Genomic DNA, 26,704 nt, shown 5'->3' with positions numbered 1-26,704 from the left:
CAGAACATGAAGACTGAAGTAATCCGAGAATTCAGCCAAAGACAGGATTTCCACTGACAGGTTTGTTTGATGCCCTGAAGTACAAGAGCTGGTCCCAGGTGTACTTCACCAATGACAGACTTCAAATGAATGCTCATTGATCACTATTGGGAACAAATCAGAGTCGATTCTGTACAGATTACTCTGCCTTTGATGAAAGCTGAGGCAGTCTCAAAACCTGATCATGACACTTTTAACATTGGTATTTTAAAAGCAAAGGATGAAATTTGCTTTAGCATTGCTTTATTGTGTAGATCTTCTGGTCATTGACATACACAAGATTTTCCTAATTTTCCAGCATATTTTCATTATTGTTGCTGAGAGGGGAAAACAAGAAGGGGGCATCAAGAAGAAAATTATCCTGCATAAAACAGGCCATCTTCCACAGTAAAATTAGCAACACAACTTTAAATAAATAAAGTATGCACAGAGGCCTCTTGTTGGCAGAAACTCACCTGTACAATGGCATTTAGAAAGATAAAGTCATTTGATTGTCAACATATTGTATCTGCACGTTCGCTTCCACAAAGTTGTGTTGGCTAATATATCATGCCCTAGTGACCAAGAACACATTTCTCCCTTTTGGTCTGGACTAATGATCTTCAATTGTTTTCCATACTTCCATCAAGTATAGTTTTTATTTTTTTATTACAAAACGGTAAAAAGGGAAAGAGGCAATTGATCCAGGAGAGCGATGATATACTGTGTAAGAAGGAAATGCAGATGCTGGTTTAATCCGAAGATAGCCCCAAAAAGCTGGAGTAACTCAGCAGGACAGGCAGCATCTCTGGAGAGAAGGAATGGGTGACATTTCGGGTCGAGGCCCTTGATATACTCCCTGTTTTAACATTGGACATCTTATTTACAAATTTGCTTTTGATCTTCCATTTATACTTTAGAAATACAGTCTTTTTTAGAGAAACAGGCCTTTCAGCCTACTCAGTCCGTGCCAACCAGTGATCACCCCTTACACTATCCTTACACACACACTGGGGGCAATTTTACAACTTACCAAAACCAATTAACCTACAAACCAGTACGTCTTTGTAGTGTGGGAATAACCAGAGCTCCTGGAAAAAACCCATGTGGTTACAGGGTGAATATACAAACTCTGTACAGACAGCACCCGTAGTCAGGATCGAACCCGGGCGTCTGCACTGCATGGCATCAACTCTACCGTTGAACCATTATAATGAGTTGCTGCTTTACAGCGAATGCAGCGCCGGAGACTCAGGTTCGATCCTGACTACGGGTGCTGTACTGTAAGGAGTTTGTACGTTCTCCCCGTGACCTGCGTGGGTTTTCTCCGAGATCTTCGATTTCCTCCCACACTCCAAAGACGTACAGGTATGTAGGTTAATTGACTGGGTATATGTAAAAATTGTCCCTAGTGTGTGTAGGATAGTGTTAATGTGCGGGGATCGCTGGGCGGTGCGGACTTGGTGGGCCGAAAAGGCCTGTTTCCGCGCTGTATCTGAAATATGAAAATATGAAAAAATATGTATCTTCACTCTCAACTCACTCGAGGCATGACAAGGTTAGGGGGAAAAGATCATTAACACAGGTTTACATAAACAGCTACCATTACCAAAGTGGACAGATACTTCTAATGAGCTGTTTCTGGCAAAGCTGGACTTCAGTGGAAACTCAGAGCAGATGACAGTAAACTTGCAGCAAGTAACATATCCCGTCTGATTGTCTTTCACTGATACAAAACCAGACACGGAGTTAATGGGCTATTGATTAATTATCCAGCAACATCATTTTCCCTCCAGAACCTTATATATATGCACATGATGTTTGGGCTTAAAGACTACTCTCTAAGTCTTTTTGCCTGGATGCTCAATGATAGTTAACTTAGAAGAATCACTTTAAGAGCCCTTGGTCACATTTTTTCTCATGATGTCACAAGGATTGGAGAGGTAAAAAAAAAAATCCATCATTTCAATTTGCCTTATGTTGCAAAATGAAGCAATCTTTTTTTTTTACCATTAGGCAAAATGTAAAGTAACTTGGCTTCTATGTCTCATATATTATGTAGTTAGGCATAAAAATCTAATTTATTTGATAATCTTTCATTGTTCTTTACAGAAATTCAAAAATACAATTTCAGCAGAAATGGTTGTACTGTATGAGTGGTAACTATTGAACAAGCTCTTTCATCACACTTAGGCACTGTGCCAGCTGAATTCCTTGAACGATCCTTTAAATTCTTTCATTTATTGCACATCTACTCTTTAAAGGCACAAAATGGTTACTCCCACTCTCACAGGTAACAGCAGTGTGCGGGGCCAATACAGAGTTAACAATCAGCATACATTCACAATCTGCCTAAGGTATATCACCGCTTAGTACCTTGAACTGGTACAGCCCCACATTCATCAATGAGCCATCAATGAAATCACACTTACCAGGCGTAACAGCGACGTTGCTTATTGACGAGACTTCACCCTGCTTATTGATAGCTGTGCAGGTGTATGTTCCGGCGTGGGATGGCTTTGCTTTCCTTATCACAAGTTCAGACTCCTTCCTGTAAACGCAGTAAAACACATTTTCACTTTGCTGAAGAGTTAATGCCAAGAGAAAAGCTAATGTGCAGCTGTCGGGTTTAAATAGATGTCCCCACATTGGAAAGGACACCAAGGTGCCCTGGAGGAGAGGTGCCTGGAACTCCCAGTGGTATGGAATTAATGATACTAGCGTGAAGAAGACATGAATGAGGATTCTGAATATATAGCTCAATGCTGCCCTTGAACTAAAGAGGAACGGAGGCCCTTGCAATAAATGGGGATCGATGTCTAGGCCACAGGGAGGTGAACAAGGTCCTCTGCAGCAGAGACTGACACCAGACTCTTGCAGCAGAGGTGAAGGCGTCCAATGCAGCAGAGGTGAAAGCAAGTCCAATGCAGCAGAGGGGCCCCGGCAGCAGAGGTGAACTCCGGCAGAGGGAACTGATATTTTAGGTTTAGGTTTAACATTGTCACGTGCACCGAGGTACAGTGTTTTGCATGCTATCCAAACAGAACTGATGGAGTCATAGGAATTACAAGCCGATACCGCCCAAGATTCCCATCTAAGACAATCCCATTTGCCTGCATTCGGCCTATATCCCCATATCCCTCCAAACCTTTCCTATCCATGTACTTGTCCAAAGGTGTTTTAAAGGTTGTTATAAAATCTGCTGTAAATACCTCCTCTGGCATCTCATTCCATATACCCACCATCCTCTGTGTGAAACAGTTGGCCCTCGGGTTCCTATTAAATCTTTCCCCTCTCACCTTAGACCTACGTCCTCTGGTTCTTGATTCTACTATACTGACTAAAGGATTCTGTGCTTCACCCTTCGTGATTTTATACACCTCTATAAAATCACCCCTCAGCCACCTGTGCACCAAGCAATAAAGTCCCAGCTTGTCAAACCTCCCCATATAACTCTGCCCCTCAAATCCTGTCAACATCCTCATTAATCTTATCTGGACTCTTTCCAGCTTAACAATATCTTTCTTATTGCAAGGTAACCAAAATGCAGTCACTAGTGCCTTATACAACTGTAACATTGCATCCAACCTTCTATGCCCTGACTAATGAAGGCTAATTTACCAAAGGTCTTCTTGACCACCCCATCTTTTACAACAACTTTTAAAACATCTTTGGACAAGTTCATGTGAAATACATTCAGGGACCTGCACTCCTTGATCACTCTGCTCTTCACTGCTCTCCAGGTCACTGCCATTCACTGCAAAGGTCCTTGGCTTCCCAAAATGCAACACCTGACACAGGAGTATGAATATTGATTTCTCTACTTCCCTCTCACTCCATCCCTCCCCCACCCAAGTCACACCAACTTCCCGTACTCACCCAGCAAACAGCTAACAATGGCCTGTTTCCTTTATCACTTACTTTTTTGCGAATCTTTCAATCATTGTTCTATATCTCTCTACATCATCTGCAGTTCCTTCCTACACACCTCACACCTGCATTAAACTCTATTTGACATTCCTCAGCCCACTTGCCCAGTTGATCTCCATCCTGCTGTAATTTTTGATAACCATCTTCGCTCTCTATGAGATCATCAACTTTCATGTCATCTGCAAACTTACTAATCATGCCTTGAGCATTCTCATCCAGTAATACTATACATTTATAATGGACTATATAATAATATAATGCCTCAACACAATCAAACTCAAGTACATAGGTAAAGCAAATGGGAAGATACAAAGTGCAGAACATAGTTCTTAGCTTTGTAGCACATCAGTTCCATAGACAAAGTCCAATGTTTCCAATGGGGTAGTGGTGATTCGAACATTATCCTTGCTTATGGAGAAGAAAAAAAATCACACTGCACTTTCAACAATGCTGAAGTTAAATTCATGTGCTCCAGGGTGAAGAAATCCATCAGTAAGGAAAAGTTAAATTACTCCAGGCCTCGTTCTTTAACAGCCATTGAAATGAAGTGGAAAGGTGGTACATATGCATAATAAGGATTCTCTTCAGCACTGAGGTTGAAGAATCTTGTTGGCATGGAGCGAGTTCCATATCTAACCAAACAGTAGTTACTTAATGATGACACAATGTGCCAAAGACAGGGAATGCTCTGTTCCACAGTCCTGGCATTCTTCATTCCTTTTCTCTTTCTAAAACTGGCAAAGGAAGAGGTTAATGCTTTTGTTGAAATTAACATTAATGCTTTGTTTAAAAAAAATCTTTGTTGACTGCATTTAGGGATTTACCTTTTGGCTACATTCTGATTTGCTTTCCATTTTGGTAAAGATACATTAGAGTCATAGAGCGCAGATCCTTCTTGCTGCCCAGGCAAAAATCTATCCCTCACCATAAATTATATTTTGGCCGTTATCACATTAATGTGTGTTGGGATTTGTTTGCAGGTCGAGTGTTCACTTTCTGCACAACAATAGTGAGAATACCTCAAACATACTGTACATAAATCACTTTGGGAAACACTTTGAAAAACGTTGATTAAACCCCTTATTTTTAGCATGCAGAAATAATACCCTTTTGAAATCATCTATGGCTGCTGATTCTTATAACCTCACCGTTTGATTGAATCATGGCTCACACATTAAGATTCAACCGCATAATTAGACAAAGTTTAATCCTTGGTCAGTGTCGAGCCGTGACAGAGTGTGTGGCTAATTCAAGATTATCATGCTTAACACTTCAGAGTCAGTCCCTCAGGACTGAGCATGACTTGCTTATCCTCTGGTTTTGTGGATTCTGATGTGATCAATGCAGAAACCGCAGACACTTCCATAGGAAGGGCAGGAGGTGGGTGGGTGGGTGGTTTGTGAGATGCTTCCAATTATACCAGGCTTCTCTGCACTTCCAATACACAGAGCAAGCATCTCCAAACTTTCCCAAATCTTCCTTCGTCACTTTGAGCCTCCTAACTGTTGGATTGCTTACACTTGAACGTTGGAGATTGAGGGGGAGACCTGACAGAAGTATATAACATTATCAGAGGCATAGATAGGTTCTGACTGTCTACCATTTCTCCCAGGATGGAAAAATCTTATATTGGAGGGCACAGCTTTAAGGTGAGAGATGCAAAGTTTAAAAGGAGATGTGCGAGGCAATTTTATTTTAAACAGAGGGTGTCGAGTGCCTGGAACGCACTGCCAGGGGTGGTGGTTGATGCATTTATGATAATGGAATTGAAGAGACATTTGGATAGGTACATGGATATGCGGGGTATGCAAGGATATGGATTATGTGCAGGCAGATAAGAGTTGGTCTTGGCATCATGTTTAGCATGGACATAGTGGGTCAAAGAGCCTGTTGTTGTTCTATGTTCTATGTTTAACTGTTCAAACCATAACTGCAGTAGTTCAAGGTGGTAGGCACCACTTTGTTTTCAAAGGCAATTGTGGGTTACTGGCCTCACTAGCCATCTTCACATCTAACACCATGAAATGCACACAAATCAGTAATAGCTGGCAGGAAGAACAGGTGTATGGATATTGCCTGCGAATAAAACACATCTTCCCACAGTTAAATACCCAATTCTCCATTAGTTTTCGTTGGTCATGAAAAACAGCATGGAGGCGCAGCTGTAGAGTTGCTGCCTTGCAACACCAGAGATCCAGATCCTGACTATGGGTACTGTTTGTACGGAGTTTGTATGTTCTCCCTGTGACCATGAGGGTTTTCTCCGGGTGCTCCGGCTTCTTTCCGCATTCCAAAGACGTACAGGATTGTAGGTTAATTGGCTTTGGTAAAAATTGTCCCCAGTGCGTACGATAGTTTTAATGTATGGGGTGATCATTGGTCGGCACGGACTCGGTGGATCAAAGGGCCCGTTTCCGCGCTGTATCTCTAAACTAAACTAAACAGCCACTCGAGAGGGTACGAGTTAAAACACCAAATTATATAAAGGAAAATTGGAACAATACAGAAAGATGATTGACCTTCGATTTGTTCATTGACAGCATTGTGTAGAATAAATCAGCTTCACATCTCATCAAGTTTCGCAATGCCTAATAACTACTGCTCCCAGATGCCCCTGTAGTGATGATGTCAGCATTCACTGCTCAAACAAGCACATTCCAAAATCAATAGCTAGACAAATTCTTCTTTAAAGAAAGCACACTAATATTAATGACCTTTTATAAAAGGTAGACAATATTCCTGCAATTCAAATTAAGCATATAAAATAGCCAATTGGTGTTGTTAGTCTTCATTGCAATTTAATATCCTTTCAGCTTTGTCATGAGCCACTTTCAAGTTGTAAGGACAATAGCACTACAACAATACATTACCCAAGAAAGTTTGCTCTGATGGCCACCCATGAATTAGCCTTCAGTGAGCCAAAGACATTGGCATAACCTTGGGGTTCAAAAGACCACCAGAGATGCTGTATTTCCTTTGCTTGCAACTTTAATTTAACCAAATGATCTGTACTTTTGTTCATCTATGCATACTCGCCCGTCATGTTGGTAAAAACACGATCCATCCCTCTACACCCTTGATTTTTTCTTGATTTTAGACTTTAGAGATGCAGCACGGAAACAGGCCCTTCGGCCCACCGAGTCCATGTCGACTAGCGATCACCCCGTACACTACTAGCACTATCTTACACACTATGGACAATTTACAATTTTATTAAAGCCAATTAACCTACAAACCTGTACGTCTTTGGAGTGTGGGAGGAAAGCAGAGCAGGGAGAACGTACAAGCTCCGTACAGACAACAATTACTACAGTTCGAGTAACTTTGCGGGTCGGGCATCATCTCTGGAGAAAAACAATAGGTGACATTTCGGTCGGAACCCTTCTTCTGACGCCTGTGCATTTTTCCTGATTCCTTAAACCTTTTCAACACAACAACACTACCAGAACTGACAGATTATCCAGCCTCTACTCCTTCACCATTTACAGCCTGCCTCCAACCCAAGTCCAGGTTCCAACCTGAAACATCCGGAGATGCTGCCTGACCCGCTCAGTTACACCAGTTTTTCATGTCTTTCTTTGTTGTTTAATTTAACGTTAGTTCACAGTTGGCATAGATATTGTGGGCCGAAGGACCTGTTTCTGTACTATTCCATATTCTATGTTAACTAGTAAAAGGTGGGGTGTCAAAAAGAAAACAGTGGGAACACAAGGGACTGTAGATGCTAGGATCTGGAGCAAAAAATAAACTACTCGAGTAACTCAACAGGTCAGGCAGTTTCTGTGGAGGCAAAAGGGGTTGTTGACATTTTTGGTCAAGGCATTGCATTGGAGCTGGTCCTAGATCAATAAAATAATTTGAGATCAGAACTAGAGCAAGTTTAGCCAACTGGGGATTCATGTATTGTAGATAGACAAAAAAGTTAACTTGGATATGGTGGTATAAAGAGCCCATTTCTGTGCTGTGCATGTCCATGACCCGGGGGGCACGGTGGTGCAGCAATAGAGTTGCAACCTTACAGCGTCAGAGACTCGGGTTTTATCCTGACCAAAGGGGCTGTCGATACGCAGTTTGTACACTCTCCCTGTGACCAGCGTGGGTTTTCTCCGGGATCTTCATTTTTCCACCCACATTCCAGAGGTATACAGATTTGTTGGCTAATTGTCTTGGTAAAATTGTAAATTGTCCCTACTGTGTGTAGGGTAACATTAGTGCGGGGGTTTGCTGTTCGGCGCGGACTCAGTGGGCCGAAGGAAGTGTTTCTGAGCTGTATCTCTAAACTAAACTAAACTGGACACACTCGAGATGAAACTAACTGCCTGCTTTCTACTGATATTCAGAAAGGTGGTACAGAGTTCACATTACCAGATTAGTAATGCAAAGACTCAAGTTCAAATCTGCATGTGGAACTTAATGTCATTTAGTGATCTCAAATTAAAAATAAACTAATCTACAGTGATTACGACCCACAAAACTACTGGATTCTTGGGGGGGGGGGAAAGCACTTAATGTACCATTCCTATTTGGTCTGGTATATATGTGACTCCTGCCCATTCAACAGTATCAAGTCTTTAGTATCCTCTGATTTTAGCTAATATTCTATTTAGTTCATCCTCTGGCAGTTAGGAAAGCATGATGGTTTGGTAGCTCTGGCAGTTAGAAAAGAGTGGCGCAGCGGTAGAGTTGTTGTCTTTGAGTGCCACAGAGCCGGGTTTGATCCTGATTACGGGTGCTGTCTGTGCAGAGTTTGTACGTTCTCCCCGCGAGTTTCTGCTCCAGTTTCCCCCCACACTCCAAAGATGTACAGGTTTGTAGGTTCATTGGCTTTGGTAAAATTGTAAATTGTCCCTAGTGTGTGTAGGAGAGTGTTAGTGTGTGGAGACCGCTGGTCGGCACAGACTTGGTGGGCCAAAGAATGAGGCACAGGCAGTCCCTCACTTAGTCAACAGTAAAGCCCACAGAAAACTCCTACAGGTTTATTTCCCACTCAAAGGGAATCATGAAGAAAGTACATGGAGCAAGTTATTCTTTGGTTCAGAGGAAAAACAATGCTCTGGGGAAGTTTGATAAATGTTGCATTTATGCTTCGAGCCCCAGCAGCAGCATTAGTGAAGCTGGGAGGACAATAAGGCAGGATTTTAAATTGCCGCTGTTGAATTAAAATTGAGAGAAAGGACTAAGATGATGGATGAGCATGGATCACTCTCTTTAAAATTGCTTTAAAGTCTATCCAAGCATTTGGTTGACTGCCCGAGTAGCCGATACGTGAAATTTTGTCCGATTGCATTCCTGTGAAATATCTTTGTATTTGTCACTGTCATCCGTGTGCTAGAAAAATGTAGGCAGTTATTGTTCTCATTGCTGGGTTCTTGGTCATGTATTATACGGTGGATATTTGCAAATAGAGCGTTTTTTTGTGTTGAATTATTATTCATTCAGAAGAGCATGCTATTATTCAAAGTTACCATTCAAAGCTTTAAGAGCCTTAATCAATCCCAAATTTGTAAAATAAACTGCACTTCCTTGTTTCTAAATTTTGTCTGCTCCACTGCAAAATCTCTTCAAGGTATGTCTACTTTGAAGAAGTTCTCCTCCTTTCTCTGACGGGAGTTCTGTGAGACCATTGCTCACTGGTTCCTCAATGCTTTGTCCTATCCGTCTTCTCTCTCAACTTCCCCCATTACAATCAGTCCGAAACATCACCTATCCATGTTCTCCAGAGATGCTGCCTGACCTGATGAGTTACTCCAGCACTTTGTGTCTTTATTTTGGTTAGGGTTACTGAAGCAGATTGGGTTTCTAACAATCCACTGATTTCATTGTTACTGTTTCCAAAACTACATTTCTAGTTTTGGCGTTATTGATCTTTTGGCTTTATTTATTTTTAAAATTTAATTTAAGTTGCTCAGCTATTACAATGGGACTAAAACGCATATCCCTAGATCAGCGAGTGGTTAATGTCACAGGATATTACTCCAGTAACTATTATACCGTGAGGCATTTCTAGTAAGCATGTTCACCGAGTTCAGTTTGTCACTGTGACATGTTTACTGTTATCTTGCACATTATTACTTAGGATCATAATCTCTACACCTCTGCATCAACGGGAGGTAAAGTGTAGCACGGAGTATTTAGATTCTGAGAAGATTGTTCAACGTAACCAGTCAAAAAAAGGCAAGTCGGTCGAAATGCCTCGTATACTGACAGGAACCCCTGGAACATCACAAATACATACCTTTTCTTTTTTTTGATCCTGATTTCTTTGGACTTTTTATTGACAATCAGCTCTTTCCCATCCTTGTACCATTTGAAGGTGAGCTGTGAATATCCTGAAATTGCTTCACATCTCAATTGGAGCTTCTTCCCCTCGTTCACCACCACATCACTCTTCAGTGGCTTTATCTTTGGAGCTGAAGCTGCAGGAGAAAAGAAGATTACCACTTAGCCAGCTGTCTCAAAAAAGACCAAAAAAAATCAAATCACAGCTAACATGAAACAAGGATCTCGATTTTCACAGACATGATATTCAACTGACTGAAGTCTTACATGGCCAATGGTTAAGTCTGCCTTCCTCATGGATATTCCCTCTAGCTGTGTCTTTTCACTTGACATCAATAGGCAAAGCACATGAAAGGAAGCAAAAAAATAAACTGCTGGAGGAACTCTGTGTGTCAGGCAGTATCCGTGAAGGCAGAGGGATGTTGATTTCTGGGTTGAGACTCAGCATCACTTCCTCCAGCAGTTTGAATTTTGCTCCAGATTACCCAGATTTGGGGCAGCACAGTGGCACAGCAGTGGAGTTGCAGCCTTACAGCACCAGAGACCTGGGTTTGATCCTGACAACGGGTACTGTCTGTGCAGTTTGTCTGTTTTCCCGGATACGGGTTTGTAGGTTAATTAACCGGTAAGATTGTAAATTGTCCCTAGTGTGTGTAGGATAATGTTAGCTTGGTCAGCGCCGACTTGGTTTCCACGCTGTATCTCTGAACTAAATTACAGTATCTGAATTTCTTGTTGTTTGAAGAAAGTTTTCTCATATCCATTGATTAGGAAATCTCAGTATCAACCATGGGGTTTTAATTTGCCCTGAAACCCCAGGGTTTGAATGGACCGGTGAATTGCCTGCATGTTTTACACTCCATCTTATCTTCCTTTACACTGATTTCATCAGAGGTCTAATTTGTCGACACAGATTTTTGCTCCTGTTCAAAACAACTTCACTCTCACTAAAGTCCAAATGTCAAGACAGGTGTGGAATGCATGTACAGATATAAAAAGATCAAAGGAGCGGAGAGACAAGGGCTTGCATTGCTTTTAAGATGTTTCAAGATAACACATTTAAAGGGACATAACACATTGGTGGCGGTTCCTTTCATCGGCACTTCACGTGACATTGTGCAAGGCAGGAACTGTCAAACACATGGATTCTCATTATTGACGACACAATTGGAAAAAGACATTGGTCCATAATATGATGAGATCCAGCCCTGGACTCACCATCAAGTCTGGAGACACTCAGAGGTTGCTGAACAAAGGCACTTCTATCTGGCTCCTCTGTTTTATGCCAGCTATAAATAGCACAGCTAGCTGGCTCTGCTCCTCGTAATGAGGTGGCCACCCATATTTAGACAAGCTTTCATTTATTAGGTTTAGGTTTATAATTCTCAAGTGTACTGAAGTACAGTGATAAGATTTGTTTTTGCATGCCATCCAATCTAATGAGATAATACTATACATAAATACAACCGGATCAAATGCAAGTACAATGGGTGGAGTAAAAGGGAAATATACGGAATTCAGAAAATACGGTGCTAGATTTACAGGCAGAAAATAATGCTCAATGGCGCAGCAGTAGAGTTGCAGCCTTACAGCTCCAGGGACCCGGGTTCGATCCTGACTGAGGGTGCTATCTGTACATTCTCCCCATGACCTGCGGGGTTTTCCCCCGGGTGATCCGGTTTCCTCCCACATTCCAAAGACGTACAGTTTTGTAGATTAATTGGCTTCGGTAAATTGTAAATTGGCCCTAGCATGTAGTAGGATGGTATTGGTGTACAGGGTGGTGGCTGGTCAGTTCAAGTTCTATTTGTCCTTTGCAACCCATGCATTTTTGACAAAGATCTTTTTGAATTTGAACGTTAATAATTTATAAAAGACAATGTGAATAGGCACAATGTGTTTGGAGCTCCGCCATGAAAAGACCAAAATTAAAGCATTTTGGAAGAAGATTGCAGCAAATTACATTTGTCTGAGTTTCGATGAAGTCAATGTTTAGAGGCTTCCAAGAGGCAAAGCACAACTTTCATTAATTACTTTGATTATGAAGACACCTGGAAGCCAATTATATGCATCATCCTCATTATTGTCACAGCTGCCACGAGCTCCCGTAACATCTGTGCAATAATATCCTGAACACTCCTCATTACCTCATTAATGATCGGGTCAAACAAACGGCACCAAAGGATACAGCTCATTTAAATTCAATTGTTCCAAAAATGTTCAAATAACACATTTTTCAGATTTTTTCTTTAAAAAGATCAGACATCTTGGAAAGTGTTCAAAATGGCTCGAGTCCAGCAGTACCATCAGGGTGAATTAAATCCGAGGATACAGAAAGTGCTTTGAGAACATCAAGACATAATCCCAAATGCTCTTTCTGGTTTTCTCTCCAAGGCATTAGCATCTATTTTGGCATTAGAGTCTATTTCAGTTTGAGTGTCCATTTCAGTTACACCTCCCTTCCCTCTGATGGTTCCATCTCCAAAGCATCATCCAGCCCAAAAATCATCTGCAATCTTGGCATTCCTTCAGTCCTTGCTTCCTAATAATCCCCACTTTTAATGGCATTAGTATTGACAGCCAAGTATTTATTGCCAAGCCACCAAACTCTGGAATTCCCTAAAAAAAACTCTCCACCTTTCTCACCCTATTTCCTATTTTGACACATTTTCAAATCTACTTCCTTGACCCAACTTTGTCCACCATCACTGATAAATTAAATGGTATCAAATTCTAAGATAGTATTCCTTTGAAGTGCCTTGGGTATTTTTATGTTCTTTAACTTTATAAATATACGTGTATTTGTGAAAGCAAAACATTTTGCTTTGCTCCTCTGCCTAATCATTCCAAATAGGAATATCTACCTAGTTTCTACTTCTAAAAATGTTCTGATACCAGTCCTCATATTAACTCTCTCCCTTGACTTTTCTACCTTTCTTGTCCTTGTGCATTATTTTGTCCAGAACAGTGAAACAATTCCTTTTTTATCTCCATTTTTTGTTCGGAGGCAGTCTTCAAGAAATACCCCACAACCCAAATTGAACATATATTTATGGAAAACACTCCAGTACAGTACTGAGAGATCGTTGTATTCTCAGACTTGCAATCCTTTGAATGAAATATTGAAATGTGACTAATTCTACCTATATTCCTTTATCTGGCACCACTTTTCATACCTCTTCTATCCTTATCTCACACCTTTCGGCTTTTCATCGCTGGCCTTTGTCCAACCATCTGCCTATCAAAATAAATGTCATCTGTATACATATCACCAAATTTTGCTTTGACCCAACTTTCTAACCCCCTCCCCCACCCCCCACACTCAGTCTGAAGAAGGGTCCCAAACCAAAATGTTACCATTCCATGTTTTCCAGAGATGCTGCCTAATCTGCTAAATTATTCCAGTACTTTGAATCTTAGTTTGTAAACTAGCATCGGCAATTCCTTGTATCTATTATGACAGTGCTTGTCTTTTTTTCCCCCCTGGAGCAGGAATATTCTGACTTCAGGATAGACAGTCAGAATCTTTTTTCCCCAGGGTGGAATGGTCAAGGACCTGAGGACATAGCTTTCAGGTGAAGATGTGCGGGCCAAGGTGTGTGTGTGTGTGTGTGTGTGTCTGTGAGTGTGTGTGTATACATGCACATATATTGTCCACTACATACCTTCAAACATATTGCAATATGGAGCCAGTAGATGATAGACTATGATGGATGATCTTGGTTGCTGGTTGGGATAAGTTGGGGTATGCATGGTTCTGGACGTACATATATCTCCTAGCTTCACTGCCCCCCATCAATCCATTTGGTCTAATTCTATCAACAATATTATCTCTGACCAATCTATCTCACCCCACCTTCTCAGCTGTTGAAGATGCATCAGATGTGCAGAGTTAACGTGAGAGCAGGAACCCTTTTAAAATCAGGGGTTACATCAGCATGCAAACTGTGTCATAAAATTAGCAAAGATTATTGAGAGAGTTGTGCCTGGACAAAGGGTCATATATGAAATTGCAGTAGTGTGTTAGTTGCCAAGTGTCACATTACCATTCATTTTCTACGTGTCGGAATTATAAATGGAAATTAAAAGATAATTGAAATAATTGCACCATGCATAATGAAACAGATTTCACTCATTGTGGAGTTCAGAATCCAAGGTGTAAACGTGAGGTTGCCATCAAGGTAATGTAGGGCAGTATCCTACTGGTAGGGGAGTGGGCAGTGGAGGTACATCAACTCTGTCATCCAGTCTGCAGACATTTCAGTTCCAGCTCTAGGGGCTTTGGTTTAGTTTAGTTTACTGTCATGTGTACAGAGGTACAGTGAAAAGTTTTTTGTTGTGCACTATCCAGTCAGCAGAAAGACTATACAGGATTACCATCAAGCCTGCATTGCATGGACTGAATTGGTTATAATGCAATTTCTATGGGGAATTAGAGAACCAACCAGTTAAAAGTTATTTCAGAAATTGACAGGCAGAGAAAGGCCATCTGGAAAGGAAAAAAAATCAGTGTTGGAAGAAAAACCTCTTTCCTTGTAACCTCCCAGGAGTAATCAGACACCATTGTTTCTTAAGAAACATTGTCAGTTTCACTGCATGTGGCCATTGGAAATGTGATTGCTTCTATTGACACTTGTGCAATGATGCTCCATTAAATAATGGCCCATACAGCCTTTGGTAGTTTTAGCTTCCAGTAACAAAAAAAACAACTCATCGCTATTAAAACGCATTTATTTTTAAAAATCCTTTAGGATCTGGCCACAAAAAAAAACTTTTCCCATTGCCACAATTGGTTTTATATCGTGATTTTCTATAATGTGAGATTTCTTTGGAGCACAAATACAGTTTTGCGCTATGGAAGAACTGCCTACATTAAAGTACCATGTTTTACTGATTCAAGGCATCACTCTCAGCTCAGAGTTAGATCATGAGGTCAAGGATTGTGCCAAGACTTGAAAATCCAGGCCAGGATTTTAGAGGGGCACAACAGAAATGTAATTTTAATGCAATGTTAGGTGATCCCCATCCACCTGCTCTGGTGGAGGTTAAGTGGTCCACTGTTTAGTTGAAGTAACTTCTGCAAGCTCTTTAATTTGCTGTAGCATCGAATACAATTGTGGCTGGCTCTGTGGCTTAAGCCCAAAGTTCGATCTGGAGCAGCTGAAAAAGCTCTGGTCAACATCATCTTTTGAGACCAGTAAAAGTCTTGCCCCCTCACCATATTGCTTTGGTGGGATCATGTGGTGCTTTCAGCTCTCCCTACAGTAGCCACTGCACCACGGAAGCAATTAACGGGCTGTGGAGTGACCCGAGCGTACAAGGAGTGCAAATTATTTCACTGTAAAGTCAATGAATACATACAGCTCCTTACATTAAGGGAACTGCAATGAAAAGAGTGGGCAAAAAGATGAAAAACTTAGCAAGCATCGCAGAGAAATGCCATACTCAGTCACATTGGATTACCTTGTAACTCATTTGCACTTGTCCCAATACTGTCAAGTACCGGTGGATGCATAATCACCAAGCCATTAAACTGAAGAATACAATAATAATTACCCTGTTTCAGTGCGAGGAAGGATCCTGACCAAAAATGTTGCCTGTCCATTCCCTTCCACAGACGCTACCTGGCCCGCTGAGTTCCTCCATCATTTTGGTTTTTATGCTCAAGATTGCAAAATCTGCAGTGTCTTGTACCTCTCTCTGTCAACAATATTTATTTTCCAGGATAGGAAAATGGGAGGCCATGATGGCAAAGATGCTGAGAGTTTGATCAGAAGCCCATCAGGTATTTTATCCATTGTTAATAAACATCGTTAAAGGGTAAAGAGTCAGTGCATTTACATAACCGGGTAAAACACCCTTGAAAAGGTTCCTCCTGCTCCTCAACAAGCACATCCTTTTGATAAGGTCAAGAAAACAAACAACCAAACATTAAAAAATATATAATTGACCTTTCAACACCCAGATAGTGAGTCACTCAGGCTTCTGTAACGCGGTGATAAATGTTGTAATATATAAGACAAGGGGGATGTTGTGATATTGCTGGGACTACTTTGTGTACCCAAGGACTACTTTGTATGGCTGTGTATATAAGTGATGGGTGTGATTAGGCGGTCACTCTGGATGCAGGTGGCCACGGAATAAACAGCCTGGAGTTGAGCTCCAGCAATGTAACCTTTTACACAAGTGTACTTGCGGTCCTTCCAGAGTCACTAAAGGTACAACAGGTACCGGACCACGAAGAACAACATGGTGGCAGCGGCTTGGTGTTTCGCCTAGGGAGAGAATGAAGCATGCCCGAGCAGAAAAGGTTAAAAAGAAGAGTGACCACCTGGAGAAGAAAAAAAAGAAGAAAAAAAAAGCCCTGAAGGGAAACAAAACAAAAGAAGTTTCCAGCTCGGTACGGGACGTTTGGAGTGCATCCCGACAGGGCCAGTGTGAGTTGGTATAGTTACCTGCTCAGTAGTCGGCGCCGAGTTGCCGACATGATGCTGCAAGCTGCTGAGGGCGGTGCGTGTAGGCCCACGTCGCGCCCCAGCACCTGTGTAGGCCCGTGATTAGAAGCCTGCGACTGCTTCGCGGGGGAGAGACCGGGAGAGCCGACACACACGGAGATGTGCGGTGACCGGGGAAGACCGGGAGATCCGACACACACGGAGATGTGCGGTGACCGGGGAAGACCGGGAGACCCGACACACACGGAGATGTGCGGTGACCGGGGAAGACCGGGAGACCCGACACACATGGAGATGTGCGGTGACCGGGGAAGACCGAAACCCATGGAGGTGTGCGGCAACTGTAGGAGACCGGGAGACCCGACACCCACGGAGGTGTGCGGTGACCGGGGAAGACCGACACCCATGGAGGTGTGCGGCAACTGTAGGAGACCGGGAGACCCGACACCCACGGAGGTGTGCGGTGACCGGGGAAGACCGACACCCATGGAGGTGTGCGGCGACCGGGAGAGCCCCGGGGGAGGCTGACACCCACGGAGGTGTGCGGCGACCGGGAGAGCCGACACCCACGGAGGTGTGCGGTGACCGGAAAGACCGGGAGATCCGACACCCACGGAGGTGTGCGGTGACCGGGGAAGACCGACACCCACGGAGGTGTGCGGCGACCGGTAAGACCGACACCCACGGAGGTGTGCGGCGACCGGGGGAGGCTGACACCCATGGAGGTGTGCGGCGACCGGGAGAGCCCTGGAGGAGACCGACACCCACGGAGGTGTGTGGCAACCGGGAGAGCCCCGGAGGAGACCGACACCTACGGAGGTGTGCGGCGACCGGAGGGGGTCGGCGACCGGAGGGACCGACCACCCGCGGAGGTGTAACGGCCGGTAAGGCCGAGACACTGTGTACTTACCCAGGCGCGTCGACCGTAGAATCGGGACGGCCTTGGGTCCAAGGCAGCGGCAGCGCGTTCGAATTTGAGCGGCAGCTGCCGGGAGCACCTGTGGGCGGAGCCGGGGAGCACCTGTGGGAGGGGCCAGCGGCAGCGCGTTCGAAAAGTTGAACGGCAGCTGCCGGGGAGCACTTGTGGGCGGGGCCAGCGCACCGCGATTACAGTAGTGCCAGCCCAGCAGTGGGAGCCCAGCAGTGCCAGCCCAGCCATGCCAGCCCAGCAGTGGGAGCCCAGCAGTGAGAGCCCAGCAGTGAGAGCCCAGCAGTGGGAGCCCAGCAGTGCCAGCCCAGCAGTGAGAGCCTAGCAGTGAGAGCCCAGCAGTGGGAGCCCAGCAGTGGGAGCCCAGCAGTGCCAGCCCAGCAGTGCCAGCCCAGCAGTGCCAGCCCAGCAGTGCCAGCCCAGCAGTGAGAGCCCAGCAGTGAGAGCCCAGCAGTGAGAGCCCAGCAGTGAGAGCCCAGCAGTGCCAACCCAGCAGTGGGAGCCCAGCAGTGCCAGCCCAGCAGTGGGAGCCCAGCAGTGCCAGCCCAGCAGTGGGAGCCCAGCAGTGCCAACCCAGTAGTGGGAGCCCAGCAGTGGGAGCCCAGCAGTGGCAGGCAAATCATGGTGGTGGAGCATCTAGAGCCTACACTACATTTGATCTACACAGCACGTCTTCTTGAGGGGAAGATATGGAACAAAATGAATATTTTGTGTTTAATGACCTGTGTAGTGATCTGTGTAATGAAAGCGTAATGTATTATATTTGATGCTTTTGTATAAATGTATATATCTGTGGAGTGACCACACGGAATGAGTGACCACCCGGAGATGAGTGACCACCCGGAATGAGTGACCACCCGGAGATGAGTGACCACCCGGAGATGAGTGACCACCCGGCGATGAGTGAAATTCCGCAGAGGAGTGACCACCATGATAGCGAAAAAAAGCAATTGTGTTTAATTGTGTTTAGTTGTGTTATTGGTTTTGTTTGCAAAAAGCAATGGTGTTTTGGTTTTGTTTGTTAAATATATTTTAGCCCTCGAATGGTAAAGAAAACAATTTAATATAAGACAAGGGGGATGTTGTAATATATAAGACAAGGGGGATGTTGTGATATTGCTGGGACTACTTTGTGTATCCAAGGACTACTTTGTATGCCTGTGTATATAAGTGATTGGTGTGATTAGGCGGTCACTCTGGATGCAGGTGGCCACGGAATAAACAGCCTGGAGTTGAGCTCCAGCAATGTAACCTTTTACACAAGTGTACTTGTGGTCCTTCCAGAGTCACTAAAGGTACAACAGGTACCGGACCACGAAGTACAACAATAAAGACTCAGGATTTGTGTATAAAACTCTGACATCAGGGACATGATTCCATTTTGCCTCACTCCACACCCTCTGCAGCAGCTGGGAAATTTATCTACAAGTGATTAAATACATTTAGAATGAAAAGCTAGTATCAGTGAATGCGATAGTGAAACTAGCTGTCAGGTTGTAAAAGTATTCTGTTCAGAAGTGTCCTGGAGAAAGAAATTGTGCAACATCACCTAATGCGGCTGAAATTGTGCCAACATCACCTAGTGTGGCTCAACTGTGACTCCAGGCTCATAACAATGGGGTTTGAAAACTGTAATGTCCAAGTTCAAGAACAGCTGCTTCCTTACAGCCAAAGGCTATTAAACACTACAACCTCCAAATAAGCTAGAACTACATAGATGTGGGGGCATTGGTTTTGTCTCTTTACACTATTATTGTTTATTTGTTTGTTTTATGTGTGCATGTATATAAAATATACACACACACATATATATAGCTATATGTGTATATGTACACATACATGTGTATGTATGTCATGTGTGTGTGTATATATATATATATATAGTTTTTCATTTAATATATTATTTACAGAGTACTATGTTTACATATACTGGTGTGCTGCTGCAAGTAAGCATTTCATTGTTCTGTTTGGGACAATAAAACACTCATGACTCATTCTTAACCCGATTGGCACAATTTTCAGTTCATGGGCAACTTAGGATGGACAATTTACACTGGTCCTGCCAGTGACATCCACATTCTGTGAGTGGATGAAAAAAAACATTCAAACCATTGAGGTTAATAATGTTTGCGAAACACTTTGGTCGTAAAAGAGCAATTGCACAGTGTATATGTACGCATACATTTTTGTCAATATTATTAGTGCAGTGCTTGCTGATGCTGAATGGCATGAGAATGGCATGTATTTGCAAACTGAAGACAATTGAAAATGTCTTCATTTTGCCTCTCAATAAACCAACTGCCGGTCATCTCCAGACCCTCCTCTCAGGGCCAAGAGAAACAGTGGACATTCAGACACGTGGCCGGATACCATTTTGAACCACAGATAAGCCTCTCAGTACAACAGGGATGAATGACCGGTTTTGCCAAGGTAAATAATTTGGGGAACTTTTTGCAATTGTGCACAGCAGGCCACATTTTCCGCCCATTCATTCTACATGAGGAAGTCTGCTGACCTTGACAACGAGATTCAGACAAGTGCTTGGCTCTTGGCTGTGGACCGGGTCATTGATTATAGCTGCAAACAGTCACCAGGCAAAAATATAAAGGAAAGTTGACAGAGATTAACACTCAGTGAGGCACTTCTGCTTATAATCAAACTGTGTTTTGACCCCTTCAGTACATCGTTTCCAAGACAAGGCTGAGCTGGGACTGAGCGGTCGGTGTACAGCCACAGGTGTCAGATGGTACAAAGTGCCTGCAAGCAAACTTGCAGATATGCTACCTTATATTTCAAGTGAAGTGTCATCTCTTTCATTTGTTGGTAGTCGGTTGTGAAAAAAAGCAGCAGAGAGGAGCAGATTTAATAGGAACCAGAGGGCTACTTTTTCACACAAAAGGTGATGGATGAATGGAAGGAGCTGCCAGAGGAGCTAATTGAGGCAGAGACTATTGCAACATTTAATGAGCATTTAGGCCGGGAAATGGATAGGCCAGGTTCAGAGGGATATGGGCCAAACGCAGGCATATGGGACCAGTGTAGATGGGTACATGTTGGTCGGTCTGGGCAAGTTGGGCAAAGAGACTGTTTCCATGCTGTATGACTCTAGGACTCTAGCAAATAGGGTGCTTGACCAGTAACCTAGATGCCAGAGACCCTGACCGCAGAAATCCCTCCATGCCAGTTGTGGAACTTAACTTCAGTCAATTATCTGGAATCGCTAACAACTTGTCTTAGCAATGACCACCATGAAACTACTCGGTTTTGTTAAAAATCAATCTGATTCATCAATGTTCATCAGAGGAAAAAATTCTCACATTGTCACCCAGTTAGGCCTGTGCGAATGAAGAAGGGTCACAATCCGAAACGTCACCCATCCATCTTCTCCAGAGATGCTGCCTGAGCCACTGAGTTACTTCAGCATTTTGTGTCTAACTTTTGTATAAACTAGCATCTGCAGTTCCTTTTTATTTCTACATGTGTCTACTGACTGGTAGCAAGTATTTGAGTCTGAAATTGCATTGAGGAAGAATAATACAAACTGACTTTGCCAGCTCAATCCACATCCTGCAAAATGATTTTTTAAAATAATGTCCTACTTGGGGTAAAGTATGTGCATGCTGATTCTAGATTGCTTAACTCATTTCACTTGTCCTTTCCCTGGTGAAGTTTTTGTTCATTTTAACAGCTGTGCTTTGTGCCCTTTGACCTGTGCCAGATAACAACCTGTCCACGAGATGCTGCATGTTCCCGTTTTGCTTCCCCAATTGGAAGACTTAATTTAGGTGCATTTGTCAAGGGCCACTTGACTTGCTGAATAGACCTGGGCTGGAGGGGGCAGACTAATGACTTGAGATACCCCAAGGCCACCAATCTAATCTATTACTTAAAACGAAAACCATTCATTTCTTGAAACTTCTTTTAAACCAGCCACTGTAACTTTTGTGTTTATTTTTAGTTGTGAGAAACAGCACAGAAGCAGGCCCTTTGGCCCACTGAGTCTGTGCCAATCAGCAATCCCTGCATACTAGCACTATCCTACACACTAGGGACAATTTACAATTTTTACCGAAGCCAATTAACCTACAAACCTGTACGTCTTTGGAATGTGGGATGAACCAGAGCTGCTGGAGAAAACGCATGTGGTCACGAAGAGAACGTACAAACTCCGTACAGACAGCAAGCATAGTCAGGATCGAACTCCGGTCTCTGGCGCTGCAAGGCAGCAACTCTACCAACGCATCACCGAGCCGCGGTAGCAGCTACATGTCAACATTGCACGGTTTGATGAAACTTTTCAAATGGTCAACGATACTTTGGTTTCTTCTTCTATTCCCTGCTGGTGGAAACGAACTGAAAAAATCCCTCAGTAACAACTCACAGCAGAATCCATAGGAACCATGGACAAGGTGATCGGCTACTCTAAGGCTCCTGATGATCCAAAATGTGACTGAAGTCATGGGATCCACGGAGCACCTCACATCAACCAACCTATTACAACTTGTTACAGGAAGCACCTCATTTTCCCTTCTGGCATTTTAAGGAGTGGAGTGTACTTATGAAGAAGAACGGGAAATGGAATTGTTTCCCTGACGGGTATAATAGGCTGAAGACTAATAGCTGAGAACAGGTCTTCGCATTGGTTCCGCTTTTCCAAAACTTGCACTTTTGAACGGCATGTTGACAACCAAGGCTAGTACTCAGAAGAAGGGCATCCTGATAACTGTGCTCTAGTAGGGAGACATAACCTGTCCATAGGAAGAAACGGGAGAGGGAAGTCACAGAAAGATAATGTGGAAAAAGGAATAAGTGCCAATGAGATGAAGCATCTCAGTGGAGATCAATAAACAGTCCTCCTGACATTGTCAGAATGTCTCTAAACCTTAAATAAATGATGAGCTAGATTTTGTTGATGATGACAAATGCTGATTGAATCCAGATGGCACTGGGCTTGAGAACAAAACGCACCAAGTTAGGAACCGATCAGGAGATGTACTATCTTCCAATCTTAGGCAGGAAAACTGAGAGTTATGTCCAAGCTAATGGGATGAAGGTCTGTGATTTTGGTAACTTCAATTCTGCACCCTCGTGAGATACCACTCTAGACCTCTCACAAGGTCAACTCACTTAAACAAGGCATATGTCTCACACTGCCAAATGCCACTCCAAAGGTTGGGTGTATTGTGGAGCTCTCCCTTGTCTGAGGGAGTTCAGACCTGGAAGGGATAGAAAAAATATATCGCGGGAGTAACTCAGCAGGTCAGATAGCACCTCTGGAGTACATGGACACGCAATATTTCGGGACGGGTTCCTTCTTTAGACTTGCCCAAAACACTAAACATGATTTCCTTTATCCTGCATCTGTAAACTGTAGGGAAAAAAAACTGCAGATGCTGAATAAAATCGAAGGTAGACACCAAATGCTGGAGTAACTCAGTGGGTCAGGCAGTATCTCGGGAGAGAAGGAATGGGTGACGTTTCAGGTCGATAAGAAGGGTCCAGCATTTGGTGTCTACCTCCTGTAAACTGTAGACCGCCTGATTGTAATAACGTATTGTCTTTCCACTAACTGGATCGCCAACATTAAAAAAGCTTTTCACTGTACCTTGATATGTGACAATAAATTAAACTAACTATGCAGATGCACAGAGTCTCTTGCCCAGATTAGGGGAATCAAGAACCAGAGAGAACAGGTTTAAGGTGAGGGGGGAAAGATATTATAGGAATCTGAGGAGTAACTTTTTTGCACAAAGGGTGGTGGGTGTTGTCTGAACAAGCTGTCAGAGGAGGTAGTTGAGGCAGGGGCTATCACAACGTTAAGAAGCAATTACTGAGGTGCATGGATAGGATAGTTTTAGAGTAACACTAGACCAAGTGGACCCGTCGGGCCCAAACCTCTCCTGCATTGGGTCAGCACCCTCTCCCCCCTCCCCTCCTTGCCCCCTCCCCCTACCTCCTCCCTTATCCTCCCTCCTCCCCCTCCCCTCCACCTCCTCCCCTCCCTCCCTCCCCCTCCCTCCCTAGGAGATGACTTAAACTTTAAAATGTGAATAACTAAAAATAATACCGATTTCAATGAAACTTCTTCCATTAGCACTAAAGGGATGACGGTGAGTAAGGTTGGCCTAAAATTGTTGTGCTATTGTGTACCGTTTTGGCTGCAGTTCAGGAACAAACAAACAAGCAAACAAATGAGAGTTTTAGTATAGAGATGGGCCAAACGCAGGCAAATGGGACTACTGTAGATGGGACATGTTGGTTGGTGTGGGCATGTCGGACCAAAGGGCCTGTTTCCACGCTGTGGGACCCTATGAGATGACCTTTTCTACATGTGCTGAGACCGCAGCTACAAGTCCTGTAGCATTTAAAAAATATATATATAAAGTTATCAAATAATTTACCCTGGGTACAACCTCACAATGTTCACCTACATTAGGGTCTGGAGAGAGAGAAGGGCAAATGGAACTAGTCAAGCAGAACACAAAGAATTGATGATCTGATTGGACTTGCAAATTGAAATGAACGCTTTGGAAAACCAGCGGCCAGGTGTCCCGCAGCAGCAACCCCAAGACAAATCTCTCCCCAGTTGCCTTTCACTCCTTACTTTACTGACATCTCACAAATACTAAGCATCACATCTGGATTCCTCATTAGCCAGATGTGGCCGATATATTAGATCACACTGTGCTACATCAGGAAATCTCATGTCGTAACGCAAGAGGGTCAAAAAATGGAGTCATCCTTGTCACGGCCGAGGCAAAAGTCAAGACTGACTCATCTTCTCCCCTCTTCCGTTGCGTTGGGCAGAAGATACAAAAGCTTAAAAAACGTACCGGCAGATTCAGGAACAACCTCTTTCCTGCATGGATGTTTAGTACTTTACATTCGGGATACAGCGCACACTTGCTTATTTCACACACTTTGCTGGATCGCAATCTGGTGCAAAGATGCATGTGGCACTTGTGTGTGGTTTGATGGTATGACTTGCCAGGGCAGCAAGCAAAAACAAAGTTTCTCACTGCATCCTAGTACAAGTGACAATAATAAACCAATACCAACACTAATTTGTGTGGGCCAGCGGTTTGTATTGAGATTGTCTGATGGAGTAAATATAGAGGCTACGAAAGCGAAGTGCTGAAATTAACCATCTCACTCAGAAGAACAGCAGAAGCAAGGATAGCTTCATTCCACTTGGGTAGTTTACAACTCAACAATATGAACAGTGAAATCTCCAATCTTATATAATTCCCCTCCTTTCCCTCTCTCTTCTTCCTGTGCAGAAGCAGGGCATCTCCCATTAATTAAACATAAGGCAATAGAATCAGACCAAGGGAACACCAGTGTACAAATATTGCACTAGGCACACCCAAAGTATGAATGCTTCCAGGAGGCTGAAATTGAAAGTGATCTATTGTTAAGTTATTACATTACCCCGTTGTCCCGCACCCTTCCCAAGCACCCATGGGACAATCCACAGTGGCCTTGTGAATCCACAATTGAACAGCTTTTTCCTCAACTGTGAATCTCATCCGTTTTCTCCACATCTTGCACACAAATGCTGGAGCAACATTGCCTCTTTTGAAGGTGCTTCCAAAAGCCAGCCCAGGAGCAAGACGGAGTTCAGCAATTTAACAAAAATATTGCATTCTGAATCTGTGGTTATCGATTCATCCGCAAAACTTAGAAATGGTCCTAAGAGAAGGGTGAAGTTACAAGGAGATTGATGTTCAGTGTAAAGGCAATTCCCTCCTCTGTTGTTCATTCACTCTAATGACAAGCGTACAGTTCCTCCTACACCAGAACATGCAATTTAATAGGAGATACAAGGAGATAGATTTACACTTTCAGGAAAGGATGTGTGCATGTAACTTCCTGTCACAATTGGGGACTTAATTCTAACTTAACTTTTGACGAGTTTAGATTTTAAAAGAACCTGTTTATGCTATTGACGCTGCACTAAATCATGAGGGAGGATCTCCTCTTAAGTTTGATCAATGCCTAGTGCTGAGGTAGGGAGGGGCAGTTAATTTATGTGCAGGAAGGAACTGCAGATGCTGGTTTATAACAAAGATAGACACAAAGTGCGAGAGTAACTCAGCAGGTCAAGATGTTCAAAAACTGTACAAATGTGACTGATGTCAGAGCATTCTCTACGCATATTTTTCTCTACATGACACAATTATGACTATCGAATGGAAGCAGTTTTGTGGAAAGGTGTGGGATATCCAGCAGAGTGGGCTAAAACTTCAGCGGGCAAGTCAAATTAGATTAAATGAGCTAAAAGGGCGCCACGGGCATGGTGGGCCGATGGGCTCATTTCTGTGAGAATAGACAATAGGTGCAGGAGTAGGCCATTTGGCCCTTCGAGCCAGCACCGCATGCTGTATGACTCAATGACTTTAGAGATATGAGAGAGTATTTAATTGCATTCTTACAGTACTCTAATCCCCGCTCCAAAATCATGCCTGAACTGCTATGAATTTCTTGGAATTTTTGTTGCTATTTCAGGTTTACCGCAATTGCAGTTTTAGTGGTGAAAATTCTTGAGATTGACAAGACTGAAGCAGTAATGATAATTTCTGTGACTGGGAAGTCTCATAATTAAAGGCGAGCCATTCAGACTGAGGTGAGAAGATATTTCTTCACATAGAAATCATTGGAAATCCCCACTGTGAACGTTTGGTGGCTGGGTCTTGGTTGATTGAATGATTCAGCGTGGAAACAGGCCTTTCGGTCTACGACGACCATCAATCACCCGTTCACATTAGTTCTATGTTATCCCACTTTCTCATCCACTTCCTACACACACAAGGGGCAATATATCGAGGCCAATTAACCCACTAAATTGAATGTCTTTGGGATGTGCGAGAAAATCAAAGCACCCAGAGGAAGCCCACACAGCCACAGGGAGGACGCATAAATTCACAGATGGCATCAGCAGTCAGGACCAAACCTGGGTTTCTGCCGCTATGAGGCAGCAGCTCTACCAGCTGTGCCACTATTGTATGTTTAAATCAAAGATTAATAAGAGTTTGAAAATGAACATAAAGCCAATGAAGGAATTCAAGGAATCTGGGCTTTATTCTACCAAGTG

General features: G+C 43.4%; 1 protein-coding gene across 1 annotated transcript in view; it reads right to left on the bottom strand.

Annotated features, from left to right (window-relative positions):
• nrg1 (neuregulin 1) overlaps positions 1-26,704 on the bottom strand; it is a 402,338-nt gene that overhangs the window by 153,504 nt on the left and 222,130 nt on the right. The window contains exons 3-4 of the mRNA XM_078403811.1: positions 10,184-10,364; positions 2,451-2,569 (exon numbers count right to left, since the gene is read on the bottom strand). Coding sequence (XP_078259937.1) covers positions 2,451-2,569; positions 10,184-10,364 — 300 coding nt within the window. The remainder of the gene's footprint in view (positions 1-2,450; positions 2,570-10,183; positions 10,365-26,704) is intronic.

Source organism: Rhinoraja longicauda, chromosome 1, assembly GCF_053455715.1.
Source record: "Rhinoraja longicauda isolate Sanriku21f chromosome 1, sRhiLon1.1, whole genome shotgun sequence".
NCBI lineage: Eukaryota > Metazoa > Chordata > Chondrichthyes > Rajiformes > Arhynchobatidae > Rhinoraja > Rhinoraja longicauda.
Note: the sequence above shows the minus strand (reverse complement) of the source record. Positions and strands in the feature narration are given on the sequence as shown.